The sequence below is a fragment of the Myotis myotis genome, unplaced genomic scaffold, assembly GCF_014108235.1.
Source record: "Myotis myotis isolate mMyoMyo1 unplaced genomic scaffold, mMyoMyo1.p scaffold_m19_p_2, whole genome shotgun sequence".
NCBI classification, from domain to species: Eukaryota; Metazoa; Chordata; class Mammalia; order Chiroptera; family Vespertilionidae; genus Myotis; species Myotis myotis.
The window spans coordinates 101,613,036-101,639,959 of NW_023416324.1; the positions used below are offsets into that span (position 1 = coordinate 101,613,036).

The 26,924-nt window shown below is 48.2% G+C and overlaps 1 protein-coding gene and 1 pseudogene across 6 annotated transcripts in view; one reads left to right on the plus strand and one right to left on the minus strand.

The window, feature by feature from the left end:
* FBLN2 (fibulin 2) overlaps positions 1 to 26,924 on the plus strand; it is a 109,125-nt gene that overhangs the window by 54,106 nt on the left and 28,095 nt on the right. For all 6 annotated transcript variants that reach the window (XM_036349651.1, XM_036349653.1, XM_036349650.1 and 3 more), the window contains 3 exons: positions 21,120 to 21,231; positions 22,629 to 22,758; positions 26,494 to 26,674. In XM_036349651.1, coding sequence (XP_036205544.1) covers positions 21,120 to 21,231; positions 22,629 to 22,758; positions 26,494 to 26,674 — 423 coding nt within the window. The remainder of the gene's footprint in view (positions 1 to 21,119; positions 21,232 to 22,628; positions 22,759 to 26,493; positions 26,675 to 26,924) is intronic.
* LOC118676180 lies at positions 17,751 to 18,232 on the minus strand (annotated as a pseudogene).

Consider the following 26,924-nt stretch of genomic DNA (forward strand, 5'->3'; position numbering starts at 1 on the left):
ATAATATGTTTGAGATTCATTCATGTTGCATGTAGCAGTAGTTTGTTTTTTTAAATTCCTCTTTATTCCATTGTAGGAGTAAATCATCGTCTATTCTAGTGTGGATGAGCATTTGGGCTGTTTTCCGTGTTTGGCTGCGATGAATACTGTTACTGGGAACACTCAGAAGTGGGAGTCTCTGGAAGGCTTTTGCTGGATATACACCTACGAGTGGAATTGCTGCATCAAAGGATGTGGTTAGCTTTAGCAGATACCACCAAACAGTTTTCCAGTCTGTTACCATTTTATATCTCCACTAGCGGTTAGTGAGAGTGCCAGATGCTCCACATCTTTGCCAACACAGGATGTTGTCATTATTTTTTCGTTTTAGCCAATCTGGTGGATGTGTAATGTCTCATTATGGTTTTTTAATTTGCATCCCCTCATAATTTATGATGCTGAGCACATTTTCATATTTCCATTGGCAACTTTGTTGTTATTTGCCATTTTAAAATTGGGTTTCTTTGTCTTGCTGATTCATAGGAGTTCTTTATGTATTCTGATTATGTGTCTTTTTTTGGATCACAAGTATTTTATCTCATTCTGTGGCTTTTCTTTCCACTCTCTTAGTGATATTTTCTGATAGTATATGCCAGTGGTCGGCAAACTGTGGCTCATGAGCCACATGCGGCTCTTTGGCTCCTTGAGTGTGGCTCTTCCTAAGCCTTAGAAGTACCCTAATTAAGTTAATAACAATGTACCTACCTATATAGTTTAAGTTTAAAAAATTTGACTCTCAAAAGAAATTTCAGTCATTGTACTGTTGATATTTGGCTCTGTTGACTAATGAGTTTGCCGACCACTGGTATATGCAAACACTGTCTCCTGAGAAACACAAATTTCTAATTTTAATAAAATACAATTTATTGATCTTCTATGTTAGTACATTTTATCTTCTTTAAAGAAACCTTTGTCTACCCAAGAGTCATGAAGGTGTTTTCCTATGTTCCAAACATTTTAACTTGTTTCACTTTTTACATTAGATCACATTTATATTTATTTCTTTGAGTGGTGTGAATAGGAGTCAAAATTCATTCTTTTTTCAAATGCATGTTCAGTTGACTCAGCACCAGCTATTGAAAGGATGTCTTTCCTCCCTGCATTGTCACCTTTGTCAGGAATATAGAAAGAAGTCTATTTCTGGCCTCTTCTGTTCTACTCTATCAAGCTGACTATCTTTGCATACTGTCTTGACTTACTGTAGCTCTATAGTAAATTAAAAAATTTTAATTGATTTTTTTAAAGAGTGAGGAAGGTAGAGGGATAGAGAGCTAGAAACATTGATGAGAAAAACACATCTATCTTCTGCCTCCTGCACGCCCCTTACTGGGGATCGAGCCTGCAACCTGGGCATGTGCCCTGACTAGGAATACAGCCATGACCTCTTGGTTTCTGGATGAACACTTAACCACTGAGCCACACCGGCTGGGCTTTATAATAATTTTTGATATCTGGTAGTGGGAATTTTTCAGTTTTTTTCTTTTAAAAGATCATTTTGGCTATTCTAGGAATTTGCATTTCCAATTTCTACATTTAAGAAGCCTGCTAGGATTTTTGATTGTTATTATGTTGACTCTGTGTATCAATTTTGGGAGAATTGTCATCTTAATATTAAGTTTCTAATCCATGAGTGTGGTATATCCCTCCATTTATTCAGATTCTTATTTCTTTCAGCAGTGTTTTTATTATTTTGAGGCTATAAGTCAGCCATGTCTTTAATTAGATCTATTCCTAGCTAATTACTTGTGGCTAATGTTAGTTTAGTTTTGTAACCACTGTGGGTCAACAGTTGGGCTTGGCTCTGCTGACCTGAGCCAGGTTTAGTCTTGTCTCAGCCCCATGTGATCTCATCCTCTAGTGGGTTAGCCTCAATGTGTTCATGGCAGGGTCCCCAAAAAGAGAAGAGAGCTGCAAGGCCTCTTCAGGTTTCACTTTTGTTATATGCAACGCAGTCATGAGGCAGCCCATATTCAGGGAATGCAGTAGTGCCACCTCTGCAAAGAATGGTGGCTATTTTTGCAGTCTTCACAGTGGGATGGCAGAATTTATACTAAGTTTGCCAGCTGCCCCGGGTGTTGATTCCTCATTAAAGTCCTTCACATGTTAACTAGCCAGATATGGGCTAAAGTAACCCCGAATGCCCACATGATAAAGAGCACATGGAAATATTTTCAAGATGGTTTCAGAAAGTAACAGCCTGTGCTTTGGGACAAGCAGAGATGAGTTTCAGTCTTGGTTCTGTCCCTTCCCTCCACCTTTAAGAGGAAGATATCGACCCCTAACTTTCGAGGTTTGGAAAGTCCCCTTGGGAGCCTTGTTAAGGAGCTCTGCAGGCTCCAGTGGAAGGGGAGGCCCAGCCCTCTGACTGGTTTCCTGCAGGAAACCACTGTTGCTTGGGGACCAGCACCTTGGGCTACAGAGCTTAAGGTCAGGCTTGGTTCCATGTGTAGGGGAAGCAGAGTGACACCAGAGCCTGTCGTGTCCCCCCTCCACCCCCTGACTCCCAGCCCTGTGCGTGGTGGAGGGGCAGTGGGCAGTGCTGAATCTGCTATGGAAGTGGGCTTGGGAAGGATCCTGAGGAGTGGTGGGCCAGCTATCCTTGACTGGTGCAGAGTGAGAGACTTGAGCTTCCCTTTTTTTCCCCATTTTCCCTCTACCCCTTTCTTTGCTTCCTTTGAAGCTCTGCTCAGGAGCAGGCACTGTGGAGCACATAGCCTGGTGTAGACCCTGAGCTGTCCCTGACTGGGGTGTGTAGTCTGGAGCAAGTTGTGCCTTCTCTCTGGGCTGCTGCCTACTCATCTGTAAAATGGGGGTGGGGAGAGGACGCTCTGGAGCTGAAGGGAAGATGCAGTGGGTGCAAGCTGGGGCCCGGCGGGCGGCCCAGCCAGGGCAGAGATCCAGCCAGTTAGCAAGAGTGGCAGAGTATCTCCTTAGGCTGGGGTGGTGAGCAGGTGGGCCAGGTGCTGACTTGGGTAGCGGTAGGCAGATACTAGGAAACAAGGTGATGAGCAGGTGCTGCAAAGTCAGTGGAGGCTGGGGCTGCCCTATGGGGGAGGAGGAGCCAGTTGAGGAAAGCATCTCTAAGGGGCTGAATTGGCTGGAGTGAATTGGGTGGGCCCTGGTGGGTAGGCTCATCCAGCAGCTCCTGCTGTTTCTCAGCCGGCCATCTGTGTCTGTGATCCTGGGGCAGGAGGACAAGGCTCAGTAATCCTTGTTTGTTCGCTCTGCTCTCTTTGTAAAGGACTCCAGGTGCTCACCACCCCCTCTCCCAGAAACCCAGGCTGCTGGGGACATCGAGGCTGCAGCACCTCTAGGCTGTTTGCTCAGGCCCACAGGCATTGTCCCAAGGGGTGCTTGGTAGAAACAGCCTGCTCATCACCCTCGTGCTAAGGACAGACATTTTTCTGCAGCATTTTTAAATTCACAGTTCTCTCTTTTTAAAAATTAATTTTTCAATTATAATTGACTAGAGGCCCAGTGCACGAAATTCGTGCACTGGAGGGGGGGGTGTCCCTCAGCCCAGCCTGCACCCCCTCCAATCTGGGACATCCCTCTCACAATCCAGGACTGCTGGCTCCCAACCACTCGCCTGCCTGCCTGCCTGATTGCCCCTAACTGCTTTTGCCTGCCAGCCTGATCACCTCCTAACCACTCCCCTGCTAGCCTGATTGACACTAACTGCTCCCCTGCTGGCCTGATCGCCCCCAACTACCCTCCCCTGCTGGCCTGGTCACCCCCAACTGCCCGCCCCTGCAGGCTTGGTCATCCCCAACTGCCTTCCCCTGCAGGCCTGGTCACCCCCAATTGCCCTCCCTCCCCTGCAGGCCTGGTCACCCCCAATTGCCCTCCCTCCCATGCAGGCCTGGTCGCCCCTAATTGCCCTCCCCTGCTGGCCATCTTTGACCACATAGGGGCGGCCATCTTGTGTGTTGGAGGGATGGTCAATTTGCATATTACCGCTTTATTAGATAGGGTATACAATATTATATTAATTTTAGTTATATAACAGTAACTAGACATTTATTTACCTTATGAAGTGATCACCCCAATAATTCTAGTATGCACCTGGTACCATACACAGGTATTACAATATTATTGATTATATTTCCTATAGTCAATAATATTGACTTTACATCCTCATGGCCATTTTATACCTGCAATTTGTATTTCTTAATCTCACAGTTCTTAAGGGCTTTAATGTCCTGATGTCCAGGAGAGGGGACTGTCTGGAGGGGTTGCAACCTTTGGGCTGGATTGTTTAGGACACCTATTGACCTGTGAGCAAAGGAAGCTAGCACCTTCTGAGTCTCAGAATCTTTTTATAGCTGAGGCTTCTTGAATGGACAGTAGCTGCATAGGATAAGCAACACACAAAAGTACAAAAGGGGAAAACAATGAAATGCCAGTTTGCTTCCTCCCTCCCCAGTGACAACTACTTTGACCAGTTTCTTTGGTCTTCTTCCAGAAACACTCCATGTATATACATGCATCCCTTTAAAAAGATAAGTGGTGGCTTATTATACATGCTATTCAGCATTGAGCCTTTCCTTCTTAATTCTTCATAGTATTCAGAAATTGTTCTATGTAAGTGTATGAAGATCTAACATTCTTTTTAATACCTGCATTCAGTTGGATGGATATAATTTCAGTTGTTTAATTACTGCCCTACTGGGGAAAAAACTAAGATGGCGGCATAGATAAACACTGGGAAATTGCTGCCTCCCACAACAATTGAAAAATATAACAAAAACACAAAACGGACATCATCCAGAACTACAGGAAGGCTGGCTGAGTGTAAATTCTACAACTAGAAGGAAAGAAAAGCACACTGAGAGCCAGAGGAGCTGCGGAAGTAAAGTGCAGAGGTACGGGGGCTCACGCGCGTGGAAAGGGGCTGGCACCTGAGGACGCAGCTGTCTTTTTGAATCCGGAGGGAGTCACAAGCTCCCGAAGGCTCTGAACTCCGGTTCCGGGAAGTCTCTGGGGACCCAGGACACATACGGGGAGAAACTGGACTGTCTGGCAGCGGGCAAACTTGAGGGCGGCATTCTCTCAGAGGTGCTTGCAGCCGTTACCGGGACACTGAGACACGCGACTCCTTAGGGAAGGGCTAAGGATCCGCCATAGCTGCTTGCTCCGCCCTTTGATTCCTTGAGACCCCGCCCAACCCAGGCTGCGGCAGAGGCTTTTGCATATGAATGCCCCGGCCCTTTGCAACCTGATAATTACCTAACTGCAGCCGGGCCAGACAGACCCAGAACTTCCAAGAGAAGGCCCAAGGCCCCACAGCGGCTTGCATTGCTTCACAGCTGAGCCTCATCAGGGCACCTCCAAACTCCAAAAAAGGAAGGGGAATCTGCAGTTCTCGTCGTAGCTCCTGCTGTGTAACCTCAGGCAGAGGCTAAATTAGCACCTCCTTAGATCCAAGAGCCACTGTACCCAGTGGTCAGAGGGGGACCATCCAGATCACAACTCCTCAGATCCATAAGGGACACACTCAGGGTGCAGTCTCAGTGAGCACCAAATCCCCACTGAAGCAAGTCTTGCCCCAGAAGGGTGTCTCCAGCACAGAAGTTCTCCCACTGCAGACACAGCTGATTCTCACTGCCAATTGGCCTGGAGGTCAATTCCTCCCAGTGATCCTACAACAACCAAGGCATAACTACAATAAGACTGTGCACAAAGCCCACAAGGGGGTGCACCAAGAGTGTCCACCTCAGGTAACTGGGGAGGCTGAGACACTGGGCCCTACAGGACACCCAGCACACAAAGCCACTCTATCAACACAGGGAAGCAGCCAAAATGCGGAGACAAAGAAACAGGTCACAAATGGCAGAAATGGAGGAAAGCAAACAACTGGATATAGAGTTCAAGGCCACGTTTATAAGGTTTTTAAAGAATTTTATGGAAACCGCCGATAAATTTAATGAGTCCCTCAATAAGTATAGTGAGACCCTGGAGGACATGAAAAAGGACCAACTAGAAATTAAGCATACACTGACTGAAATAAAGAATAATTTACAGAGATCCAACAGCAGATGAGAGGATCCCAAGAATCAAGTCAAAGATTTGAAATACAAAGAAACAAAAAATACCCAACTGAAAAAGAAAAAAGAAAAGAGATTCCAAAAATATGAAGATAGTGTAAGGAGCCTCTGGGACAACTTCAAGCGTACCAACATCAGAATTATAGGGGTACCAGAAGAAGAGAGAGGGCAAGATATTGAAAACCTATTTGAAGAAATAATGACAGAAAACTTCCCCTACCTGGTGAAAGAAATAGACTTACAAGTCCAGGAAGCGCAGAGAACCCCAAACAAAAGGAATCCAAAGAGGACCACACCAAGGCACATCATAATTAAAATGCCAAGAGCAAAAGACAAAGAGAGAATCTTAAAAGCAGCAAGAGAAGACAGTCAGTTACCTACAAGGGAGTACCCATATGACTGTCAGCTGATTTCTCAACAGAAACCATGCAGGCCAGAAGAGAGTGGCAAGAAATATTCAAAGTGATGAATAGCAAGAACCTGCAACCAAGATTACTTTATCCAGCAAAGCTATCATTCAGAATAGAAGGTCAGATAAAGAGCTTCACGGATAAGAAAAAGCTAAAGGAGTTCATCACCACCAAACCAGCATTATATGAAATGCTGAAAGGTATTCTTTAAGAAGAGGAAGAAGAAAAAGGAACTCTTACCATTTGCCACAGCATGGATGGAACTGGAGAGCGGATAAATACCACATGCTCTCACTCATTTGTGGAATATAATGAACAACATAAACTGATGAACAAGGACTGATCCAGAGACGGAGAGGCATTGATTGGACTGTCGGGCCTTGGAGCGAAGGTAGGGGAGGGTGGGGGTCAGGGGGAAAGATCAACCAAAGGACTTACATGCAAGCATATAGGCCTAACCAATGGACACGGACAACGGGGGGGGTGAGGGCATGAGCTGGGGGGTAGAGGGTAACGTGGGGACAAGGACACATATGTAATATCTTAATCAATAAATAAAAAAATCAATGGAGAAATAGACTGAGGTAAGGATTAACAAAACAAAAACTTCTTCAAAAGTGAAATTGAAACAGAGTTTATTAAATAAAGACTGAGAAAATGGGGTGTGGGGGGGAGTGGGCACTCAGGAAGGCCCAAGTCAGTGGGGACAGAAGCCGTGATTGGCCTGCCCTGAACCCTTCCCCACTCCACAGTTACTACTGTCCTGACTTCCTTTTCTTTAGAGTTTACCACCTAAATAGTAGTTTGCTTTTTTCCTGTTTTTGAGCTTCATCTACAAGGCAGTATGCATTCCTCTTCTGTGGTTTGCTTCCTTCCCCATAGTCATGTCTGTATACTTCATCTACATTGGGTCATGTGGTTGGAGTGCATTCCTTCACCCTATGTGTTCATGCCACGGCTCATCACCCTTTCTCTGGCTGATGGGTACTGAGTTATTTCTAGTTTGGGCTACTGTTTGTGGGTCTCCAGTGGAGACCACGGGCACCTGATTCTCCTGGACGTGTACCTGAGAATGCAGTTGCTGCGTTATTGGCTTTGTGTATCTTCTGCATTACCTGATGATGGTAAATTGTTTTCTGAAGGGGATCCATTCTCCCTCTGCTGTGCAGGGATGTCAGAGGCAGGGCTCCTGCCAGAGTCAAGGGCGTCATGCTCATGCTGGCAGGGCCTAATGCTCTGATTCTATGAGGCAGATGTGGCTGCTCATCCTGAAGCCGGGAGGGTGCCAGCCATGTCACTGTTAATCCTAGGAGGCCAGAGTGAGCCTGGCGGGCCAGGACTGCAGCAGTCAGAGCAAGAGAGGGCTTCTACCCGAGAGCACAGTGCTGTGAATAACTGACAGGTGAGGACGGGCATGCTCCCCATTGGCCTGAGCTCAGACAAGGTGGAAAGTAGACAGAAATGGAGTCCACAGAAACCCAGAGGAAAGCAGAAAAGATAGGGAGGGAATGCTGAAAGCTCTACCAGCTTCTTCTACTTAAAGGGATGACTGTCTTATCTGTGCATTTATTAGTCTCTTCCTTTGTTTTTAGTTCGCTAACTGGAGAGTAGTCACCAAACCCCTTCAGTGTGCTAGCGGGCAGAGTATACTTTTTGCTGAGCAACTGCTGTTTGCCAGACACTGAATCTCCTCACCTCCCCACCTTGTGAAGAGAGGTCATTTACCCACTTTACATGCAAGGAAATGGAAACTCAGAGAGTTGGTTTGGCAAAAATCAGTTGCTGAACAGATTCTGGCCATGGAAACACCAGGGAGATGTGGTAGTTCCTTAACCAGCTGTGCTGGATGTGCAGGAGGGTGAAGGGAAGGCACTGAAGCTCAGAGACTGGCTGGGGTCAGCTAGGGCCAGGGTGTAGATGGAGAACAAAGGAAGCCCAGGACTGAAATTCTGAAAGGTTGATGCCCAGAAACTTAAAAAGAAGAGAGAGAGAGAGAGAGAGAGAGAGAGAGAGAGAGAGAGAGAGAGAGAATATGAATATGTGCTGGGGATCCTCAGAAGGATGGCCAGAGAAGGAGACCTGGAGGAGAGGACCTCTGGCTGAGCCTTGAAGCATTGGGCTGGGAAGGGGTGGGTCTTCTGGATGAGGACATGATGGGTACACATCGTGTTGGGCTTTGCCTGGCCCTGCTTCCTATATGCTGGATGGTACCAGGCAGTGCCCTCTTGGCCCCTATAACTAATTCTCTCCTGCTCCAAGTGGGTGGTCCTCCCAACATAAGAGGTCTCAGCCCCCGAGTTCCTTTGAAAAGGAGGGGAGCCAGGAATGGGAAAGGCCAGGAAAGAATGGTGGGCAGTCTGCCAAGCACAGGAGGAAACCTGGCGTCTGATCAAGGAGGGGCAGGAACACATACCATTTAATCCACAGGAAGCAGAACCACCTCTCAGGCTGGCGATGGTCAGTTTCACAGAGGGGACCTTCGGGACCAACTGTGTCAACCCACCGCACAGCAGCGGTGGGGCAGCTGAGGCTGGGGGCTTCTCACCCCCTACCGATCTGCCAAGTGGGCATAATAACAGCACTCACTTATGCTAAGTGAGAATCAGAGTGCTTGGGCCTGTGCCTGGCTCATTGCTAACACCTAGTTCATTTCAGCTGGTACTGTTATCCAGATAGGGCACCCCATGTTGCCTGGCTAGGACCCAGGGATCTATTGCAATCTCCTAATCTCTTTGTAAGGCAATCTTGGAGAAGGCTGAGGGAGAGAGTTTAGTCCAGTAAAAGAAAGGCATTGTGAGCCTGAGCTATGCAGAAAAGAGACAAGCTGCCTGTGTGGAGTGAGCCCTTCCTCCCCAGAAGTATTTAAACAAAGGTGAGACTCCATGTGCCAAGTGTGATTAGACAGGATTAGTCATGGAATGGTGATGTCACTCTCAGTGGCCACAGAAACTCAAGTCCTGATTCTGGCAGCAGTCCTGGGCCAGGTGTCTGTGCTGTTAACTTCCCAAAGTGAGCCCCAGTCCTGCCATCTGAAACAGGTTCTCAGTTGCCCAGTGTGTTACTGATGCATTTGTTGAATCTGCACTCTACCAGGTGTCTTCGAGATAAATATGACCCAAATACCACCTGAGATTTGGAGCAGAGACTGCAGAGGAAACTGACAATGGAAAGAGAGTACTTGTTTATCAAATAGTGACAAATGCGGAGGGGGTTTAAAAGTCAGAGGTGTGATAGAGAGTAACAGGGCTGGCTGGACAAGCTGTCTTTTGCTGTCTAGGTATTTTACACTTTAATGTAGTCAGTTGTATTAAGGTTTTCATTTTTCATGTGTGGGTTTTGTTGTTGTTTGTAGGATACTTTTTACATTGCCTTTTAGAGAGGGTGGGGGGGGGGAGAGAGAGAGAGAGAGAGATATCAATGTGAGAGAGACACATCGATCTGTTACCTTCTGCACATGCCTGACTGACTTGGGCCAGGTTTTGAACCCGCAATCCAGGTACGTGCCCCTGACGGAATCAAACCCTCGATCCATCAGTGTGTCGTCTGATCCTCTAACCCCTGAGTAACACCAGCCAGGGCTCCTGTGTGGATTTTATTTCGTTATTTCTCCAGTTTTATTGAGCTACTAGAGGCCTGGTGCACGAAATTTTTGCGGGGGCGGGGGGCAGGGGAGGGTGTCCCTTAGCCGGGCCTGCACCCTCTCACAATCTGGGATCCCTCGGGGGCAGTCGGACATCCCTCTCGCAATCTGGGTCCGCTGGCTCCTAACCGCTGGCCTGCCTGCCTGCCTGATCATCTCTAACTACTCTGCCTGCCTGCCTCATCACCCCTAACTACTCACCTGCCTGTCTCATTGCCCCTAACCCCTCTGCCTGCCTGCCTGATCACCCCTAACCACTTGCCTGCCTACCTGACCACCCCTAACCACTCACCTGCTTGTCTGATCACCCCTAACTGCTCACCTGCATGCCTGATCGCCCCTAACCACTCTGCCTGCCTGCCTGATGCCCCTAACTGCTCGCTTGCCTGCCTGATTGCCCCTAAACACTCTATCTGCCTGCCTGATCACCCCTAACCACTTGCCTGCCTGATCGCTCCTAACTGCTCACCTGCCTGCCTAATTGGCCCTAACTGCCTCTACCTCAGCCCCCGACACCACAGCTTTGTCCAGAATGACGTCCGAAAGGTCATTCTGTGGTCTGGTCTAATTAGCATATTATGCTTTTATTTTTATAGGTAATTGACATATAACATTATGTAAGTTTAAGGTGTACAATGTAATGAATATATATATATATACACTAGGGGCCCGGTGCACGAAATTCGTCCACTGGGTGTGTGTGTGTGTGGGGGGAGTGTCCCTCAGCCCAGCCTGCCCCCTCTCACATACTGGGAGCCCTCACGCGTTGACCCCCATCACCCTCCAATCGCAGGATCGGCCCCTTGCCCAGGCCTGACGCCTCTGACAGAGGCGTCAGGCCTGGACAGGGGACCCTCATTTCCCCCCATCACTGGTTCTGCCCCCAGCCCAGGCCTGATGCCTCTGGCCAGGCGTCAGGCCTGGGCAGGGGACCCCCAGACCCCTCCGATTGCTGGCTCTGCCCCTTGCCCAAGCCTGATGCCTCTGACCCAGGCTTCAGGCCTGGGCAAGGGGACCATCATATCCCTCCAATCCCCGGCTCCGCCCCCCGCCCAGGCCTGATGCCTTGGCCAGAGGAGTTGACCCTCATCACCCTCCGATCACCAATCACCAGATCGGCCCCTTGACCAGGCCTGAGGCCTCCGGCAGAGGTGTCAGGCCTGGGCGGGGGACCCCCAGCTCCCCGCGGTTGCAGGCTCCACCCCTGCCCAGGCCTAACGCCTCTGGCCTAGGCGTCCGGCCCAGGCAGCGGGGACCCGCAGTGGTAGCGGGGGGCGCCGTGATTGCGTGGGCTCCGCCCCTGCCCCTGCAGGACGCCTCTGGCTGAGGCGTCCGGCCCGGGCAGCAGGGACCCACAGCTGCAGTGGCCCCATGATTGTGGGCTTCGCTTTAGGCCCAGGCAAGGGACCAGGCTCCCGGGACTGCCAGCTTTGACCGTGCCCAGCTCCCATCGCTGGCTCCACCCCTACTTCCTGCTATCACTGGCCAGGGCGGCAAAGGCGCCTGATTCTCTGATCATGGCTGGGGGGCAGGGCAAAGGCGGCCCCAGGGCCGCCTTTGCCCTGCCCCCCACCTCTTAGCTCCCCCCTGGGTTTCCGATCACTGTCAGTGGCAGGGGGCTTCTTCCTGCTTTCCCTTTCGCCTCCCTGCATTGTGCCTACATATGCAAATTAACCGCCATCTTGTTGGCAGTTAACTGCCAATCTTAGTTGGCAGTTAACTGCCAATCTTAGTTGGCAGTTAATTTGTATATAGCCCTGATTAGCCAATGAAAAGGGTAGCGTCGTACGCCAATTACCATTTTTCTCTTTTATTAGTGTAGATACACACACACATACACACACACACACACACACTAGAGGCCTAGTGCATGAAAATTCATGCACTTGGGGTGGTCCCTCAGCCCGGCCTGCACCCTCTCACAATCCGGGACCCCTCGGGTAGGGTCCCTAGGCCTGGCCTGAGATCAGGGCCTATTGGGGCTTTCTTTCCCCAGCTGCAGGCAGCTGGCCCACCCCCGCCGCTGCCACTGCTTGCTATCTGTGCAGCACTGCCCCCCCTCCCCTGCCACCAGTGGCCTCGCTCTGTAGGCTACAGGCTGGGGTGCGATGGCTTGGCTGGCCTGGGCCTCCCTCTTTCATTGTTGGGAGGTGGGTCCAGCCCTGAGGGGTGCGTCTGCCTACCTGATCTCCCCTAACCGCTTGCCTGCCTACCTGATTGCCCCTAACCACTTGCCTGCCTGCCTGATCATCCCTAACCACTGGCCTACCTACCTGATCACCCCTAACCACTGGCCTGCCTACCTAATTGCCCCTAACTGCTTGCCTGCCTGCCTTATCACCCCTAACCGCTGGTCTGCCTACCTGATCACCCCTAACCACTGGTCTGCCTACCTGATCTCCCCTAACTGCTGGTCTGCCTACCTGATCACCCCTAACCACTCTGTATGCCTGCCTGATTGCCCCTAACTGCTTGCTTGAGGGCAGGGTCAGCCCACAAGGAGCCGTGGTGGTCTGGTCTCTGGTTGTTTCGGTTGTGATGCCTTTGGCCTTTTATTATATAGGATATATATATGCATATCTATAATAATAGAAGCATAATATCCTAATTAGACTGGATGTCCTTTCAGACGTTCTTCTGGATGACCTGCCGGACCAGCGTCTGCTCCTCAGCTGTGCGGAGGGAGGAGAGGGGCCTCTGGCCAGAGGCTGGGGCGAGGAACGCTGGCGTCATTGTAGGCTGGACTGAGGGGACCCCCGCCCCCGTGCACAAATTTCATGCACTGGGCCTCTAGTGCGTGCATATATGTAATTAATAAGGCTAGTTAGCACCTTCATCACCTCACATAGTTACCATTTTTTTTTCCTTGTGGTGAGAACACTTAAAATCTATTCTCTTATCAACTTTCCAGTATATAACATAGTATTGTTAACTATAGATCCCAGGAACTTATTTATCTTATAACTGGAAGTTTGTTCTCTTTGACCAATACCCTTTCAAACCCCCCTCCCCACCTCATCCCCTGCCATCTCCTGGTAATCACCAGTCTACTCACTGCTTCCAACAGTCCAGTGATTTTTAGATTTCACTTAGTAGTATTTGTCTTTCTCTGTCTGGCTTATTTCACTTAGCATAATGCTCTCTAGGTCTATCCATGTTGTTGCAAGTGACAGGATTTCCTTCTTTTGTATATATGTGCCACATTTTCTTCATTCATTCATCTATTGATGGACTCTTGATGGTTTCCATGTCTTGGCTGTTGTAAATACTGATGCATTGAGCATGGGATGTGGAGATGTATTTTCATGATAGTGTTTTTATTTCCTTTGGATGCATGCCCAGAATTGGAATTGCTGATAGTTTATTTTTAATTTTTTGAGGAACTTCCATATTATTTTCCATAGTGTTGGGGTCCAACCCCAGCAGGTCCAGGGGTTCCCAAAGGTGTGGACGGAGTCGGCGAAGAAGGAATGACACGGGGACAGGTTTCAGTTAATCAGCATAGCGAGGTTCTCTCCAAGTTCTCCAGCCAGATTCTGTGTTTTATTGTCTTATTACATCTGTATTTATACCAGTTGATTTTAATCCTATCAATTTCTATTCCAAAGGTTAGGGAGTTTCTTATCTCCATTCCAGGGAGTAAAGATTATGTAGCTTAAGCGTGATTGTTCGTAGTTAAAGTGATTAACTACCCACCTGGCACTTAGTTAAGGGGTTTTATTCCTCCCTAACTTCAGGGAAAAATCCCTACCTGGGGAAACAACCTTTCTAGGAGAGGTGACCTTGGTTAAAACACATAGCACCAAGAAGGTGAGCAAACATATTAAGAACAGTATGCCATATACGCCAGGTCCCTTGAAACATATGCTGTGCAGGTGTTTCTTCCCTGCAGCAACTGTGTCAAGCAGTAAGGATGGACCGGCTCCCGGCACGATAGTGGCTGTACCAGTTTATGTTCCCACCAGCTGTGCACAAGGATTCCCTCTTCTCCACATCTTCACCACCACTTATTATATCTTGTCCTTTTTTATGATAACCATCCTAACAGGTTTGAGTTGATATCTCATTGTGGTTTTGACTTGCATTTTCTTGATGGTCAGTATTGTTGAGGACCTTTTCATGTATTTGTTGGCCATCTGTATGTCTTCTATATAAAAATGTCTGTTAGGTCTTTTACTCATTTTTAAATACATGTACTTGTTTTTTTGTTTTGCTTTTTTGCTATTGAGTTCTTACATATTTTGGATATTAACCCCTTACCAGATAGATGATTTCTAAATCTTATCTCCCATCCCCTAGGTTGCCTTTTCATTTTGTTGATGGTTCCCTTTGCTGTGCAGAAAGATGTTTGTAGTTTGATGTAGTCCCCCTTATTGTTGTTTTTTTTCTTAGTTGCTTGTGCTTTTGGTGTCATTACCAAAAAATTGTTACTAAGACCAATCATTGTCAAGGGGCTTTTCCCTATGTTTTCTTCTACAAATAGTATGGTTTTAGGCCTTACACTTACACTAGAGGCCCGGTGCACAAAAATTTGTGCTGGCAGGGCAGGGGTGTCCCCAAGGCCCACTTGTGCCCTTTCACAGTCTGGGACCCCTCAGGAGATAACGACTTGCTGGCTTAGGCCTCCTCTGGGTGGCAGAGGGCAGGCCCAATCCCTAGGTGCAGGCCCTGGTCGAGCTCAGAGCAGGGCCGATTGGGGAGTTGGGGCGCCACCCCCCGTCATGCACAAAGCAGGGCGGATTGGGAGGTTGCGATGCCACCCTCAGTCATGCTCAGGGTAGGGCCGATTGGGGGGGTTGGGGCACTGCCGCCTGTCACACTCAAGGCAGGGTCGATGGGGAGGTTGCAGCGCCACCCCCTGTCACGTACAGAGCAGGGCCAATGAGGGGGTTGGGGCACTGCCCCCTGTCACGCACAGAGCAGGGTCGATCAGGGGGTTGGGGAGCTCCCCCCTGTCACGCACAGAGTAGGGCTGATAAGGGAGTTGGGGCACCGCTGCCTGTCACACACAGAGCAGGGCCCATCAGGGGGTTGGGGCGCCGCACCCTGTCACACTCAGGGCAGGGCTGATGGGGAGGTTATGGCTCTACCCCGTCACACACAGAGCAGGGCCCATGGGGGGCGGGGGGGTTGGGGCGCCGCCCTCTATCACCCACAGAGCAGGGCCGATCAGGGGGTTGGGGCACCACCACTGTCTCACTCAGGGCAGGGCCGATGGGGAGGTTATGGCTCTACCCTGTCACACACAGAGCAGGGCCCGTGGGAGGGGATTGGGACGCCGCACCCTGTCACGCACAGAGCCACAGGGTGATCAGGGGGTTGGGGAGCTCCCCCCTATCAGGCACAGAGCAGGGCTGATCAGGGGTTGGGGCGCCACAACCTTTCACACACAGAGCCGCAGGGCGCTCAGGGGTTTGGGGAGCTCCCCCCTATCAGGCACAGAGCAGGGCTGATCAGGGGGTTGGGGCGCCTTCCCCTGTCACGAACAGAGCAGGGCGCATAGGGAGGTTGTGGCCCCGCCTCCTGTCCCACACAGAGCCGCAGAATGATCAGGGGGTTTGGGCGCTGCCCCCTGTCACGCTGATCCCGGTGCCGGTAGGCCTAGCGGCTCTGCTGATCCTGGTGCTGGGAGGCATATTACCCTTTTACTATATAGGATAGAGGCCTGGTGCACGGGTGGGGGCCAGCTGGTTTGCCCTGAAGGGTGTCCTGGATCATGGTGGGGGTCCCCACTGGGGTGCCTGGCCAGCCTGGGTGAGGGGCTGATGGCTGTTTGCAGCTGGTCACACACCCTTCAGGGTGGGGGTCCCCACCGGGGTGCCTGGCCAGTCTGGGTGAGTGGCTGAGGGCCATTTTCAGGCTGGCAGGTGACTGAAGCGCCCAACTGCTCCTTTTTTTCTTTTTCGTTTTTTTATTCTGGGCCAGCTTTAGCTCAGGCTTGGCTACAGCTCTGAGGCCTCGGCTGCTGAAAGCAGGTATCTGGTTTGTTTGGGTTCTATAATTGAAACACTGTTTCAACTCCAGCTCTGAGATCCCGACTGGTTGAAAGCAGGTTTCTGGGGTTTTGTTTAGCTTTTATATTTGTAACAATGTTTCAAACTGCAAGCTCAGAGGCTGGCAGCGGCAGGCGGGGAACGTTGGAGTCCTCTGTCACTGAAGCAAGCAAGCCTCATGTTCGCTTCAAGCTGCCTGGATGCCGGCCGCCATCTTGGCTGGCAGTTAATTTGCTTATCGCCCTGATTAGCCAATGGGAAGGGTAGCAGAGGTATGGCTAATTACCATGTTTCTCTTTTATTAGATAGGATATTTAATCTGTTGTGAGTTAATTTTTGTATATGATGTGAGATAATGGTCCAATTTCATTCTTCTGTGGACTTATTTTGGAAGAAGACTCTCTTTATCCCAAAATTATTTTTTTAGGTTTTCTTCTAATACTGCCTTTATAGAATTGGAATTTATTTTCTTGTATAGTGTGAGGTTGGTCCAGCATCACCTGTTGAATCCTTTTACCACAAGGTTTGAATGCCACCTTTATTGCACCCTAAATTCCCTTATGCACAGTTCTATTTCCGAACTCTGTTCTGTTCCTCTTGTCTCTATTTATTTTTATTTTTAAAATTTATCTTTATTATTGAAAGTAATACAGAGGTACCCTTTTTTCCCCATTGACCCCCCTCTAGCCCACCTCCACGCCCCTCCCCCCCAGGCCTTCATTGCACTATTGTCTGTGTCCATGGGTTATGCATACATGCACACATCTTCTTTGGTTAATCTCTTCCCACCCACCACCCACCCTCACCTTCCCTCTTTGATTCATCATTGTGTTCCACGTTTCTATGTCTCTGGATCTATTTTGCTCATCAGCTTATTTCTTTAGATTCCACATATGAGTGAGATCATGTGATACTTGCCTTTTTCTGACTAGCTTGTTTCGCTTAGCATAGTACTCTCCAGGTCCCTACCTGATCCACTCATCTACTGATCTTAGCTATTGTAAATTGTGCTGCTATGAGCATAAGGGTGCGTACATTCTTCCTGATTGGTATTTCAGGTTTCTTAGGATATATTCCTAGAAGTGAAGTCACTGGGTCAAATGTCAGTTCCATTTTTAATTTTTTTGAGGGAACTCCATACTGTTTTTCATAATAGCTGCACCAATCTGCATTCCCACCAGCAGTGTACTAGGGTTTCCTTTTCTCCACATTCTTGCCAGCACTTGTATGTTGATTTATTGATGGTAGCCATTCTGACAGGTGTGAGATGATAACTCGTTGTTTTAATTTGCATCTCTCTGATAATTAGTGACTTTTGAGCATTTTTTGTTTTAATTATTAGAATTTTAAAGTATATCCTTCTGTTCAGAAACTTTTTTGGGTGCTTTTTTTTTTAACCTTTGTTTCAATCTCCATTCCCAGGCTTCTTCAGCTTAATTAGCTACAAAGAGTGATTTGTGTATAAGCAAAACTGAAAAGAGCTGCAGTATCTAAGTGGCTTAAAAATATTAGTGATCTAGATTTTATCAGATCCATATGCAAAATGTGAACAAGCAGTCAATATAAAATAGCAGCTCCCAGTAACTTCTTCAAGGTAATCTTCTTCAGAAGTTGACTGTATTCAGTTTGCTTTATTCTTAGCAGCCTCATCAAAAATCTCCTCAAGATCTGGAACTTCATCGTCATCATCACCATCCTCTCCGGTAGCAAGTGGTGCTTTTCCATCCACAGATTATTTGGGCAGAGCTTCACCAGTCTCCTTAAACTAGTCAGACCTGTCCCATGCTGGTCTGAGATGCTGGGTCCTAGCACCTGTCAGCTGCCTTGTCTTCACACAGCCAGTAACAGTGAAAGTTGTCGCGGCTGAGATGCCTGAACTTTAGGGCTGTTAAAGGGAACATTGTTCCAGTTTTTGAACATATTAACCTCTTCAATGCCAGAGATATTGTTTACCCCTAACTTCTTTAAGGAGAACTGAAGTTTTTATGTCTGCTGTAGCTGCTCTGTGAACCGCCTTCTTCCTAGGAGTGTTCCTTTACCATCATCGCACACTGGTGCCTGCAGTTTGGCGAGCTTCTCCTGATTCAGGATAGTTTCTTTCATCTCCTTGTGGAGAGGAGACAGGGCTGCACTGGGGGACGAGGCTTAGCTCTCAGGGAGTCTTGGGCAGACCAGTTGAGAATTTTTCTTTTTTGGATGAATTTTAGGATCAGTCTGACAAATTTTATGACAAAATAATGTTGGGACTTTGGATTGCATTGAAAATATAAATGGAGGAGAATTTTAAGGTATCGAATTCTCTCATCCAGAACATAATATATATATTTAAAAAATATTTTACTGGTTTTCTACAGAGAGGAAGGGAGAGAGATAGAGAGTTAGAAACATCGATGAGAGAGAAACATCGATCAGCTGCCTCCTGCACACCTTCTACTGGGGATGTGCCCGAAACCAAGGTACATGCCCTTGACCGAAATTGAACCTGGGACCCCCCAGTCCGTAGGCCAATGCTCCATCCACTGAGCGAAACCGGTTACGGCAATATATGTTTTTAATAATATATACTGTTATACTATTAGACAACTTTTTTCTTCATGTAGATTTAGCATGTTTGCTATAGATTTATTTCTAGCTTGTTTCTGTTTTGAATGGGATTTTTTCATATTCACTTTTTAAAATTGAGTTTATTGGGGTGACATTGTTTACTAAAATTATATAATATAGGTTTCAGGTGTACAATTCTATAATACATCATATGCATATTATATTGTGTATTCACCACCCCAAGTCAAGTCTCCTCTACTATCTTTTCTATTTAATTGATGCTGGTGTGTAGGAAAGCCACTTATTTGAATATGTTGATTTTATTTTTGGTCACATAATAGTAATAATAATGATGAAAAATTAGTATTCATTTTCATATTGTGTTAATTTTGATTCACTTGGATTTTCTAGGAAGGTGAACTCATAGCATCTACAACTAATGATTGTCATCTCTTTCTAATATTTTTACTGCCTCTTTATGTCTTGTTTTATTGCATTTGCTAGCATTTCTAGGAAACTGGTAAATAGTAGCAGTGTCAGTAGGCATTTTTGTCACATTTTTTACTTCAGTGTGTGCTGATTGTGATGCTTATGACTTGTTTCTGGTAGATACCAGTGATCACAAATTTTTCTCATTCCTTCTGGTGCTCTCAAGGTGTTGCTGAAGTGTATTTTCTGTGTTACAGAGATAATGGAAACTCAGAAAAGTTCAAGGACTTGAAATGCCCATTTAGCAGATAGAGCTGATGATTCTAGTGAGCTCTCACTCTTCTCCTAGAACTGTGTAGACTGTTAGCAACCCTGGGTGCATTTGTTCCTTTGCCTTGCCAGGTTCTGGAGTTGCTCCAGAATATTTAGAGGGCCTTGTAGGCTTCAGCAGCTGTGCAGCCGTTAGGTCCTCGCTAAGAGAAGGACACTGAGTCTCTAGGGAGGAGGAACAGCTATACACGGTAGCACTAAGAAGCGGATCCAGGCTCAAAGTTATTCCATTATACTCTGCTGCCCCTGCAGATATATGCAGCTATTCTGGATGAGCCTCATTTTTGAATGTCATTTATTTTCAGATCTCAGGGAAATAGATGGGTCAGTTGTATTCCTCATATTCTAGCACCTTATACCTTATCACCTTTGTAAGATTCTCTCTTGCTTTATTATGTATTTTATTCCCTTTTCCTAGTGCCATCCTTCTGCCCCATCAGTTCTCTTCTGTTTAATTTGTGAGTTTTTTTTCTTTTATGTGTTCCTGTGAAACATGTATTGTTATTTTTGTGCAATATTTTAAATCTGTGTAATGAATCTCACTTGATTTTTCCTGTTCCCCTTAGTGTTCTGTTCCCTACTGCTCCATATTGCTGTGTGTGCATGCATTTACCTGCACATTGTCACGTGGGCATCTAATCTGTTGTATCTGACAGGTAGAGTCCTACACGGAGATGTCTCTAGTTCTCTTCCCCCACTCTTCCAGTGCGAACTTCAGACTTCCTCCAAGTCCCTTCCACAGAGACACTGCAGTGCACAGCCTTGTGCCGGCTGCGTGCTGGGCCTGGTGAGGACACCCTGGAGTGCACACCCAGGCCCTAGGTGATGTGCATATTTCATTGTGAGAGTCGTGCCAGGTCTCCAACCAGACTGGCTGCCAGTGCCCACTGCCACCTCAGGGCACATTGACTACTTGTTCTGATTTTTTCAGTTTAAAAGATATTTTATGTTGGGGTTGTTTTTCTTGTTAATTTTCACAATGTTATTATATTTTCTCAGTAGCAATTCTTTGTCAGTTGTAGACATTCCAAAAATGTCTCCTAAGTTGTCAGCAATCTATTATATTTGTTCATGGAGGTTTGTTATACAGAGAATTTTAATTTTGAGGTAGTCAGATTCATCCATTAGTGTATGGTCTGTGCTTTTGAGTTTTAAGACGTTCTCCCTGCCCTCGACTCCTCCCATCCCCCCCAGTCACTGGGATTCTCTCTGTTAACTTCTTAGCTGAGTTGTAAACTTTCCTTGCTGCGGCTGTTGCTTTCTTATGCCTTGTCCTGGATTGGTGACTTAGGTCAGGCTCCTTAGAAGCAGAGCCTGAGTTGGGGTCCTTGTGCACATGCTGGTTCGGGGAGGTGCAGGGAAAGAGCTGGACAGTGCTCCTGATCCCACAGCGAGCTCAAGTGTGAGTGGCCCCACAGGGCTGTTGCCTTTGTGCTCCCATGATACTCACTGACTGGCTGGTCTCCTCCCAGCCCCCGCTTCTGTGGGGCCAACTTAACCTCCCAGGCATTTCTCCAGAGGAGCTTGCAGCTGTGTGCTGACAGCCAACATGCAGAGGGTGAGTTACCTACCCAGTAATGGGGGTGTGGACAGGTACCGGCAGCATCTGCTATATTGGTTGACCCAGATACTTTGCAACTGTATGCCTCCAGTAGGGTGGTGACTCTGTCCGTGTTGCCACCCACAGTCTCCACAAAGGACCTGATCGAGACTTGCTGCGCAGCTGGACAGCAGTGGGCCATCGACAATGACGAGTGCCTGGAAGTCCCTGAGAGTGGCGCCGAGGGTGATGTCTGCAGGTAGGGCGGGCAACCTGGGGCAGGCAGAGTTGCCCATTCACCTTCTCCAGATCCCTGCTTGCCTTGGACTGTGAGCCCTGACAGTGCAAGGTGAGCACATGGTTCACCTGCTTCTAGGTGCTCAAGGGTGATTGGATATGGCAGCTGTGGCCCAGCTGGTGAGGCTTTCTGCAGGTGCAGAGAGCCCAAGACTGGACCCCAAAGTAAACTAGCCACATAAATTCATAGTGGGCCTAATGCACATAATCAGGAGTGTACAGTTTGGAGCAAGTATTAAAGGACCATTGGCACCCAGGAGTAATTGTGTGCTTCTCTAACTGCTGGGCAGGGCTCCACCCACACAGGTTATACTCGCTCAGCTTTGAGCTGGGAGCTCAGTCCTCTTTCTCTCCCCGCTTTGCCACCCTGGAGTCTCTAAGAGGGTGGCCTTTCACCATCCTCTTCTACTGCCTGTGCTGATTGTTTCTTCTGTCTCTGGTATCTCAGCAAAGGCATCATTTACACCCAGGCCAGCCTTGTGCCAGGCCTGGAAGACGTGTTGATCAGCCACTCACTATTTCTTTTTTCTAGAGACACCATCTTTTCCAACCTACTCATTTTTCCAGACAAAGGAAGACAAGGTTCAGAGAAGTAAAGTGATTCACCCAAAGCCATACAACTCATTGGGAGCAGGGCCAGAAGTAGACCCCATGTTTCCTAATGTCCAGCTCACCATACCTCCTTTAGAAACATTTAAATGCTAACCATGTCCCTTTCCTTTTCCTCTGTTGTCCCACCAGTTTGGGGCTATTTAGGAGTTAGAGCATGCACCAGTCACAGTCCTGGAGTTTTGAGCTGAGTAGCCCTTATAAGTAGTGCGTGCTTACATTCCTATTGTGATGGGAAACTCACTGCTTCATGGGCAACTGGTTGTCACTGGATAGCCCTCCCTGGGACATGCTCTTCCTCAAGCGGAGCTGAACCCTGCTTTCCCACAACCCCTGCCTCTGTGTCCTGGCTCTGCCCTCATGCTGCTGGCTCATCAGCTGCCTCTGCCCCAGGGCAGCCCTACTGAGATTGGGAGGCCTGACCAGGAACCCTGTAGGCTACGCTCCTCCATGCCAACCAGGATTGGGTCTTCCTGTCTTTCTTGGCCCCATGTGGAGTTTGGATTGCTAATTCCCCTTTCTCATTGGTCAGGACACACAGCACTGAGACCAGTGGGGCCCAGACCTAAAGTCTTCTTGGTTAAGGAGAAACAAACCCATGTGACTCAGAGGGGGATGTGCTGGCCTTGCCAGTGCACCTGCCATCAGCACTGCCCTGCTCATATGGGCTTCTCTTCTCTGAGCCTCAGTTTCTTTCCCTGGGAGGATGGGGTGGGTGCTCAGGTGGGGCTGAGGGCACTTCTATTGCAGGACAGCTCAGAAGCACTGCTGTGCATCCTACCTGAAGGAGAAGAGCTGCATGGCCGGTGTTGTGGGGGCCAAGGAGGGCGAGGCCTGTGGGCTTGAGGACAGTGACACCTGTGGCATCTCCTTGTATAAGGCAAGTCCAACTGCAGCCTTTGTGGCCTGAGAGTCTTTGAGGACTGGGGTTTGGGTTCCCCTGTGGGACTCCACAGTGAGGGTGACCCTCTCACATGGGTCAAGGGTCTCTTCATCTGCATAGAGAACATCAGCAGTTATTATATTGACCTACTAATTCACAAAATATTTACTGAACACCAGTGTATGCCAGGCCCTATTTTAGGCATGAGGGATGCAGAAACGAGTAACACAAAAATCCTTGTTCTCTCTGGGTTTTCCTTCTAGTCAGGGAGACAGATGGAGATCAAGGTGAGTATGTTAATGCTCACTATATTAGAAGGTGATGGTGCCAGGGAGGAAAAACTGAAGAGAGGATAGGGACAAGCTATGTCAGAGATTGGGAGGTTCTGGAGTTTCATCTACAGTGGCTGGAGATGGCCGCACTGAGAAGGGGATGTTTGAGTAAAACCCTGCAGGAGGAGAGGGGTGAGCTGTGTGGACTTCTATGTGGGAAGTATCTTCTAGGCCTGGGGTGCAGAACATCTGGTCTGGGGACCGTATAAGGCCCACAAAAATCTTTTGGTCTGGCCCTGCCAAGGCATTAGGGATGAGTTAATTAAATGTTTTACCAAAGATAGCAGGCTAATTTTTAAGTTGATAATTTTGTATGGCTTTCGAATGATGTTATAAATATCTGATGTCCCTTGGCAGAAAAAAAAGTTCCCCACCCCTATTCTAGGCAGAAGGAACAGCAAGTGCGAAAGTCCTGAGGCAAGTATATGCTTGGCATGTGTGAGGAGCAGCAAAGAGGCCTGTGTGGCTGAAGTGCAGTGAGTGAGGAGGGAGTAGTAGGAGCTGAGGCCAGAGAAGTGATGGGGCAGACCCTGTCCAGCATTATAAGGATGGTTGTTTGCTCTCAGTGAGGTGGGAGACACGGAGAGTTTTGACGGACATTATCTGGGTCCCTTCTGCAGTTGTGGGGACCGAGGGGGTTCTTCTCCATGGACAGTGTGATCAGGATGGAATCAAACCTCACCAGGCAGTCATGGAGCAGAGAGAAGAGGAGGACACTTCTAGCAGAGGGAACAGTGTGAGCCAAGGTGCAGAGGCAAGAGCCTGTGGCAAAGAGGTGCGGGTGGGGGTGGGGGAGAGGCTACCAGGAGTCCTCTGGCTCTTACATGAAGGACAGTAACTACTGTCGTGAGATATTTTGGGATTTGGGGCTCCAGGCTGCAGGTATGCAGGGCCCTGGGAGGGATTTACAGAAGACCAATTAGTGTGCTAGGGCTCACGTTGGCCTCAGGTGGCAGGTCTAGGGACGAGACGTCAGTTTGGCTGCAAGTAATGGAAATCTCCCTAAATATTGCTTATTCTGTCATATGCTGGTGGTTGCAGGCAGCCAGGCCAAAACTGACAGAACGAGTGGCTCTGTGGTCTTCAGGGACACAGGTTTGTTCTGTCTTGTTGCCCAGCCAACTGGAATATGCTGCCTCCTGGTCCAGAATGGCTGCTTGAGCTCCAGGCAGCAGGCTGGAAGGATGGGGAAAGAGCCCCTCTTTAAATTATTTTTCATTGTGCCAAATACACAGAATGTAAAATTGACCGTCTTAATTACTTTTTAGTGTATAGTTCAGTGGCATTAAATACACTCACAGTATTGTACAACCATCACCACCATCCATCTCCAGAATTCTTTCATCTTCCCAAACTGAAACCCTGTCCTGTGTAACACTCACCCCATACCCTTTCCCTCCAGCCCCTGCAACCACGCTTCTACTTTCTGTTTCTATGACTGACTACTCTAGGGACCTCATATGTATGGAATCACAGTCTTTGTCCTGTGTGATTGGCTTATTTCACTGAGCACAGTGTCCTCCAGGTTCACTTATGGTGTTGGAGGTGTCAGGATGTCTTTTCTTTTGAAGTTGAATACTATTCCACTACATGTATAGAGCACATTTTGTTCATCCATTCATCTTTTGCTGGACATGGGGTTGTTTCTACCTCTTGGCTGTGTGACCAATGCTGCTGTGGACACAGGTGTGAGGAGAGGCCCTCCTTTGAGGACAGACAGTACTTCCACTAACAGCACATTAGCTAGAACTTAGGCCAGTGGTCACACCTAGCTGACGGGTGGCTGAGAAATGTAGTCTTTATTCTGGAGAGGTCGCATGCTCCACTGAAAATTGGGAAGAAGGGAAAGCAGACACTGGGGGCCAACACCTGGCTGGTTGTGCAGCAGAGGACGGGGAAGACTAGGGCAGTGGACAGTGTCAGGAGCGTCACCAAAAGAGATGTTTAGGAGAGAGTGTAAGGAGTTGAAGAGGGGTCACAAGCTTGGATGAATAATAGGGACATTTGGAGGAGGGTGACATTTGGGAATTGCTTTGGACTTTAATTTTTATCATGGTGGGTTGATTTTTCCTAAAAACAATTGATATTAGGGAAAGGACTTTGGTGACAGAAAAGTTTTGAATCCCATTTTTGTCTGTATGTTTGACCCTGAACCAGCCTTTTTTGAATCTCAGCTTGTCCATCTACAAAATGGGGATAATAATGTATGTCTTATGGGGTGGTTGTGAGCATCAGAGGTAAGACAAACTGAGTATTTATTAAGTACATGGTGGGTCTTGACTAAGTGGAAGTGGCCACTATTGGGTGATGCAGGTCTGGAGTACCAGCTATTGCTGTGTAACAAACAATCCCGAACCAAGTGATTCATGACTGGCTCATCTCATGAGGTAGTTTTGCTGACTTGGGCCATGCTCAGCTGATCTTAGCTGAGCTCACTTATGTGTCTGCTGCCAGCTGATGGCTCTACTGGCACTTTATGATTTAGGATGGCTGCAGCTGGGATGACTTTTCCCTACTCTATGTGGTCTCACAACTTGTAGCAGACTAGCTTTGGCTTGTTCAGTTAGTGGCGGCCAGGGTTCCAACACAGGGAATAGAAGTGTGCAAGACCTTTTGAGGCAGAAGCTCAAAACTGGTATATTGTAACTTCTATCTCATCGTATTGGCCAAAGCAAGTCATGAGGTGCCACCAAGAGGTTAGAAAATAGTCTTCCTTTTGATCGGAGGAACTGCACTATCACATTGCAAGACAATGAATACAGGGAAGAGGACACGATTGGACTATCAGTCAACCACAGTAGTTTAAACAATTGAAGATTTTTTTAGAGGTGAGCAGTCTGGGACAGGGGTGTGGCTACACAGTGTCTTCAGGAACTCTGGCTTCTATTTTTCTACTCAGTCATCTTTAGCTTTCCCTTCCATCTCGACAGTCACTTCATGTCCCAAGATGGTTGTTAGAACTCCAGCCACCATATTTGTTCTAAAAAGGAAGAAGGGGCATGTGAAAAGGATGTGCTTTCAAGTTGAGTCAGCCCCAGTTCAAGCTTTCCTGAAAGCGCTACCCAGTGGTCTCCTAGAATCAGTTGCTAGCAAAAACAGGGTGGGAGGAGTGGATGTGACGGGCTAATTTGCAGTTCTTTTCATAGAGGCCATTGATTAATTATTTCAAAAGACTTGCATTAGCCCTACTCTGAGCCAGACATGGGGAATGGAGAGCACATACTGGACTGAAGAAACAAGACAAGCTTAGTTCACTCTCATTTATTAGCTCCTCTGCTGAGCCTGACCCAGGATGCTTCCTGGGGGCTCTCAGTGAGTCTCATAGGGGCTCAGAGACCCAGGGGAAGGCAGGTGGGCTCTGGGGGCCAGGCTGTAGCAGTAACTGCATGTCTCTCTCCAGCAATGCTGTGACTGCTGTGGCCTGGGGCTCCGTGTGCGGGCTGAGGGCCAGTCATGCGAGTCCAACCCCAACCTCGGCTACCCCTGCAACCACGTCATGCTTTCCTGCTGTGAGGGTGAAGACCCCCTTATCGTGCCTGAGGTCCGCCAGGCTCCGGAGCCTGAGTCTGCACCACAGAGAGGTGGGTGTTGCCTCACCCTGAGCCAGGGTCTATAGGATAGTTGGGTGAGGGGGAGAGAGCTTTTGGGGCTTCTAGCCAAGGCTGGGTGACCCTGGCCTTCTGTGGAGACTCTGGGTCCACAGCCATTGTAGCGTGGGGCACGAGTTCTGCACCACATAGTTCCTCAGTGGCTGCTGAGAATGGACTGAGGCCTGTCATTTCCAAGATGGTGATTTCATTCAGTTTTCCAAGTACCAATCACTTCACCCAC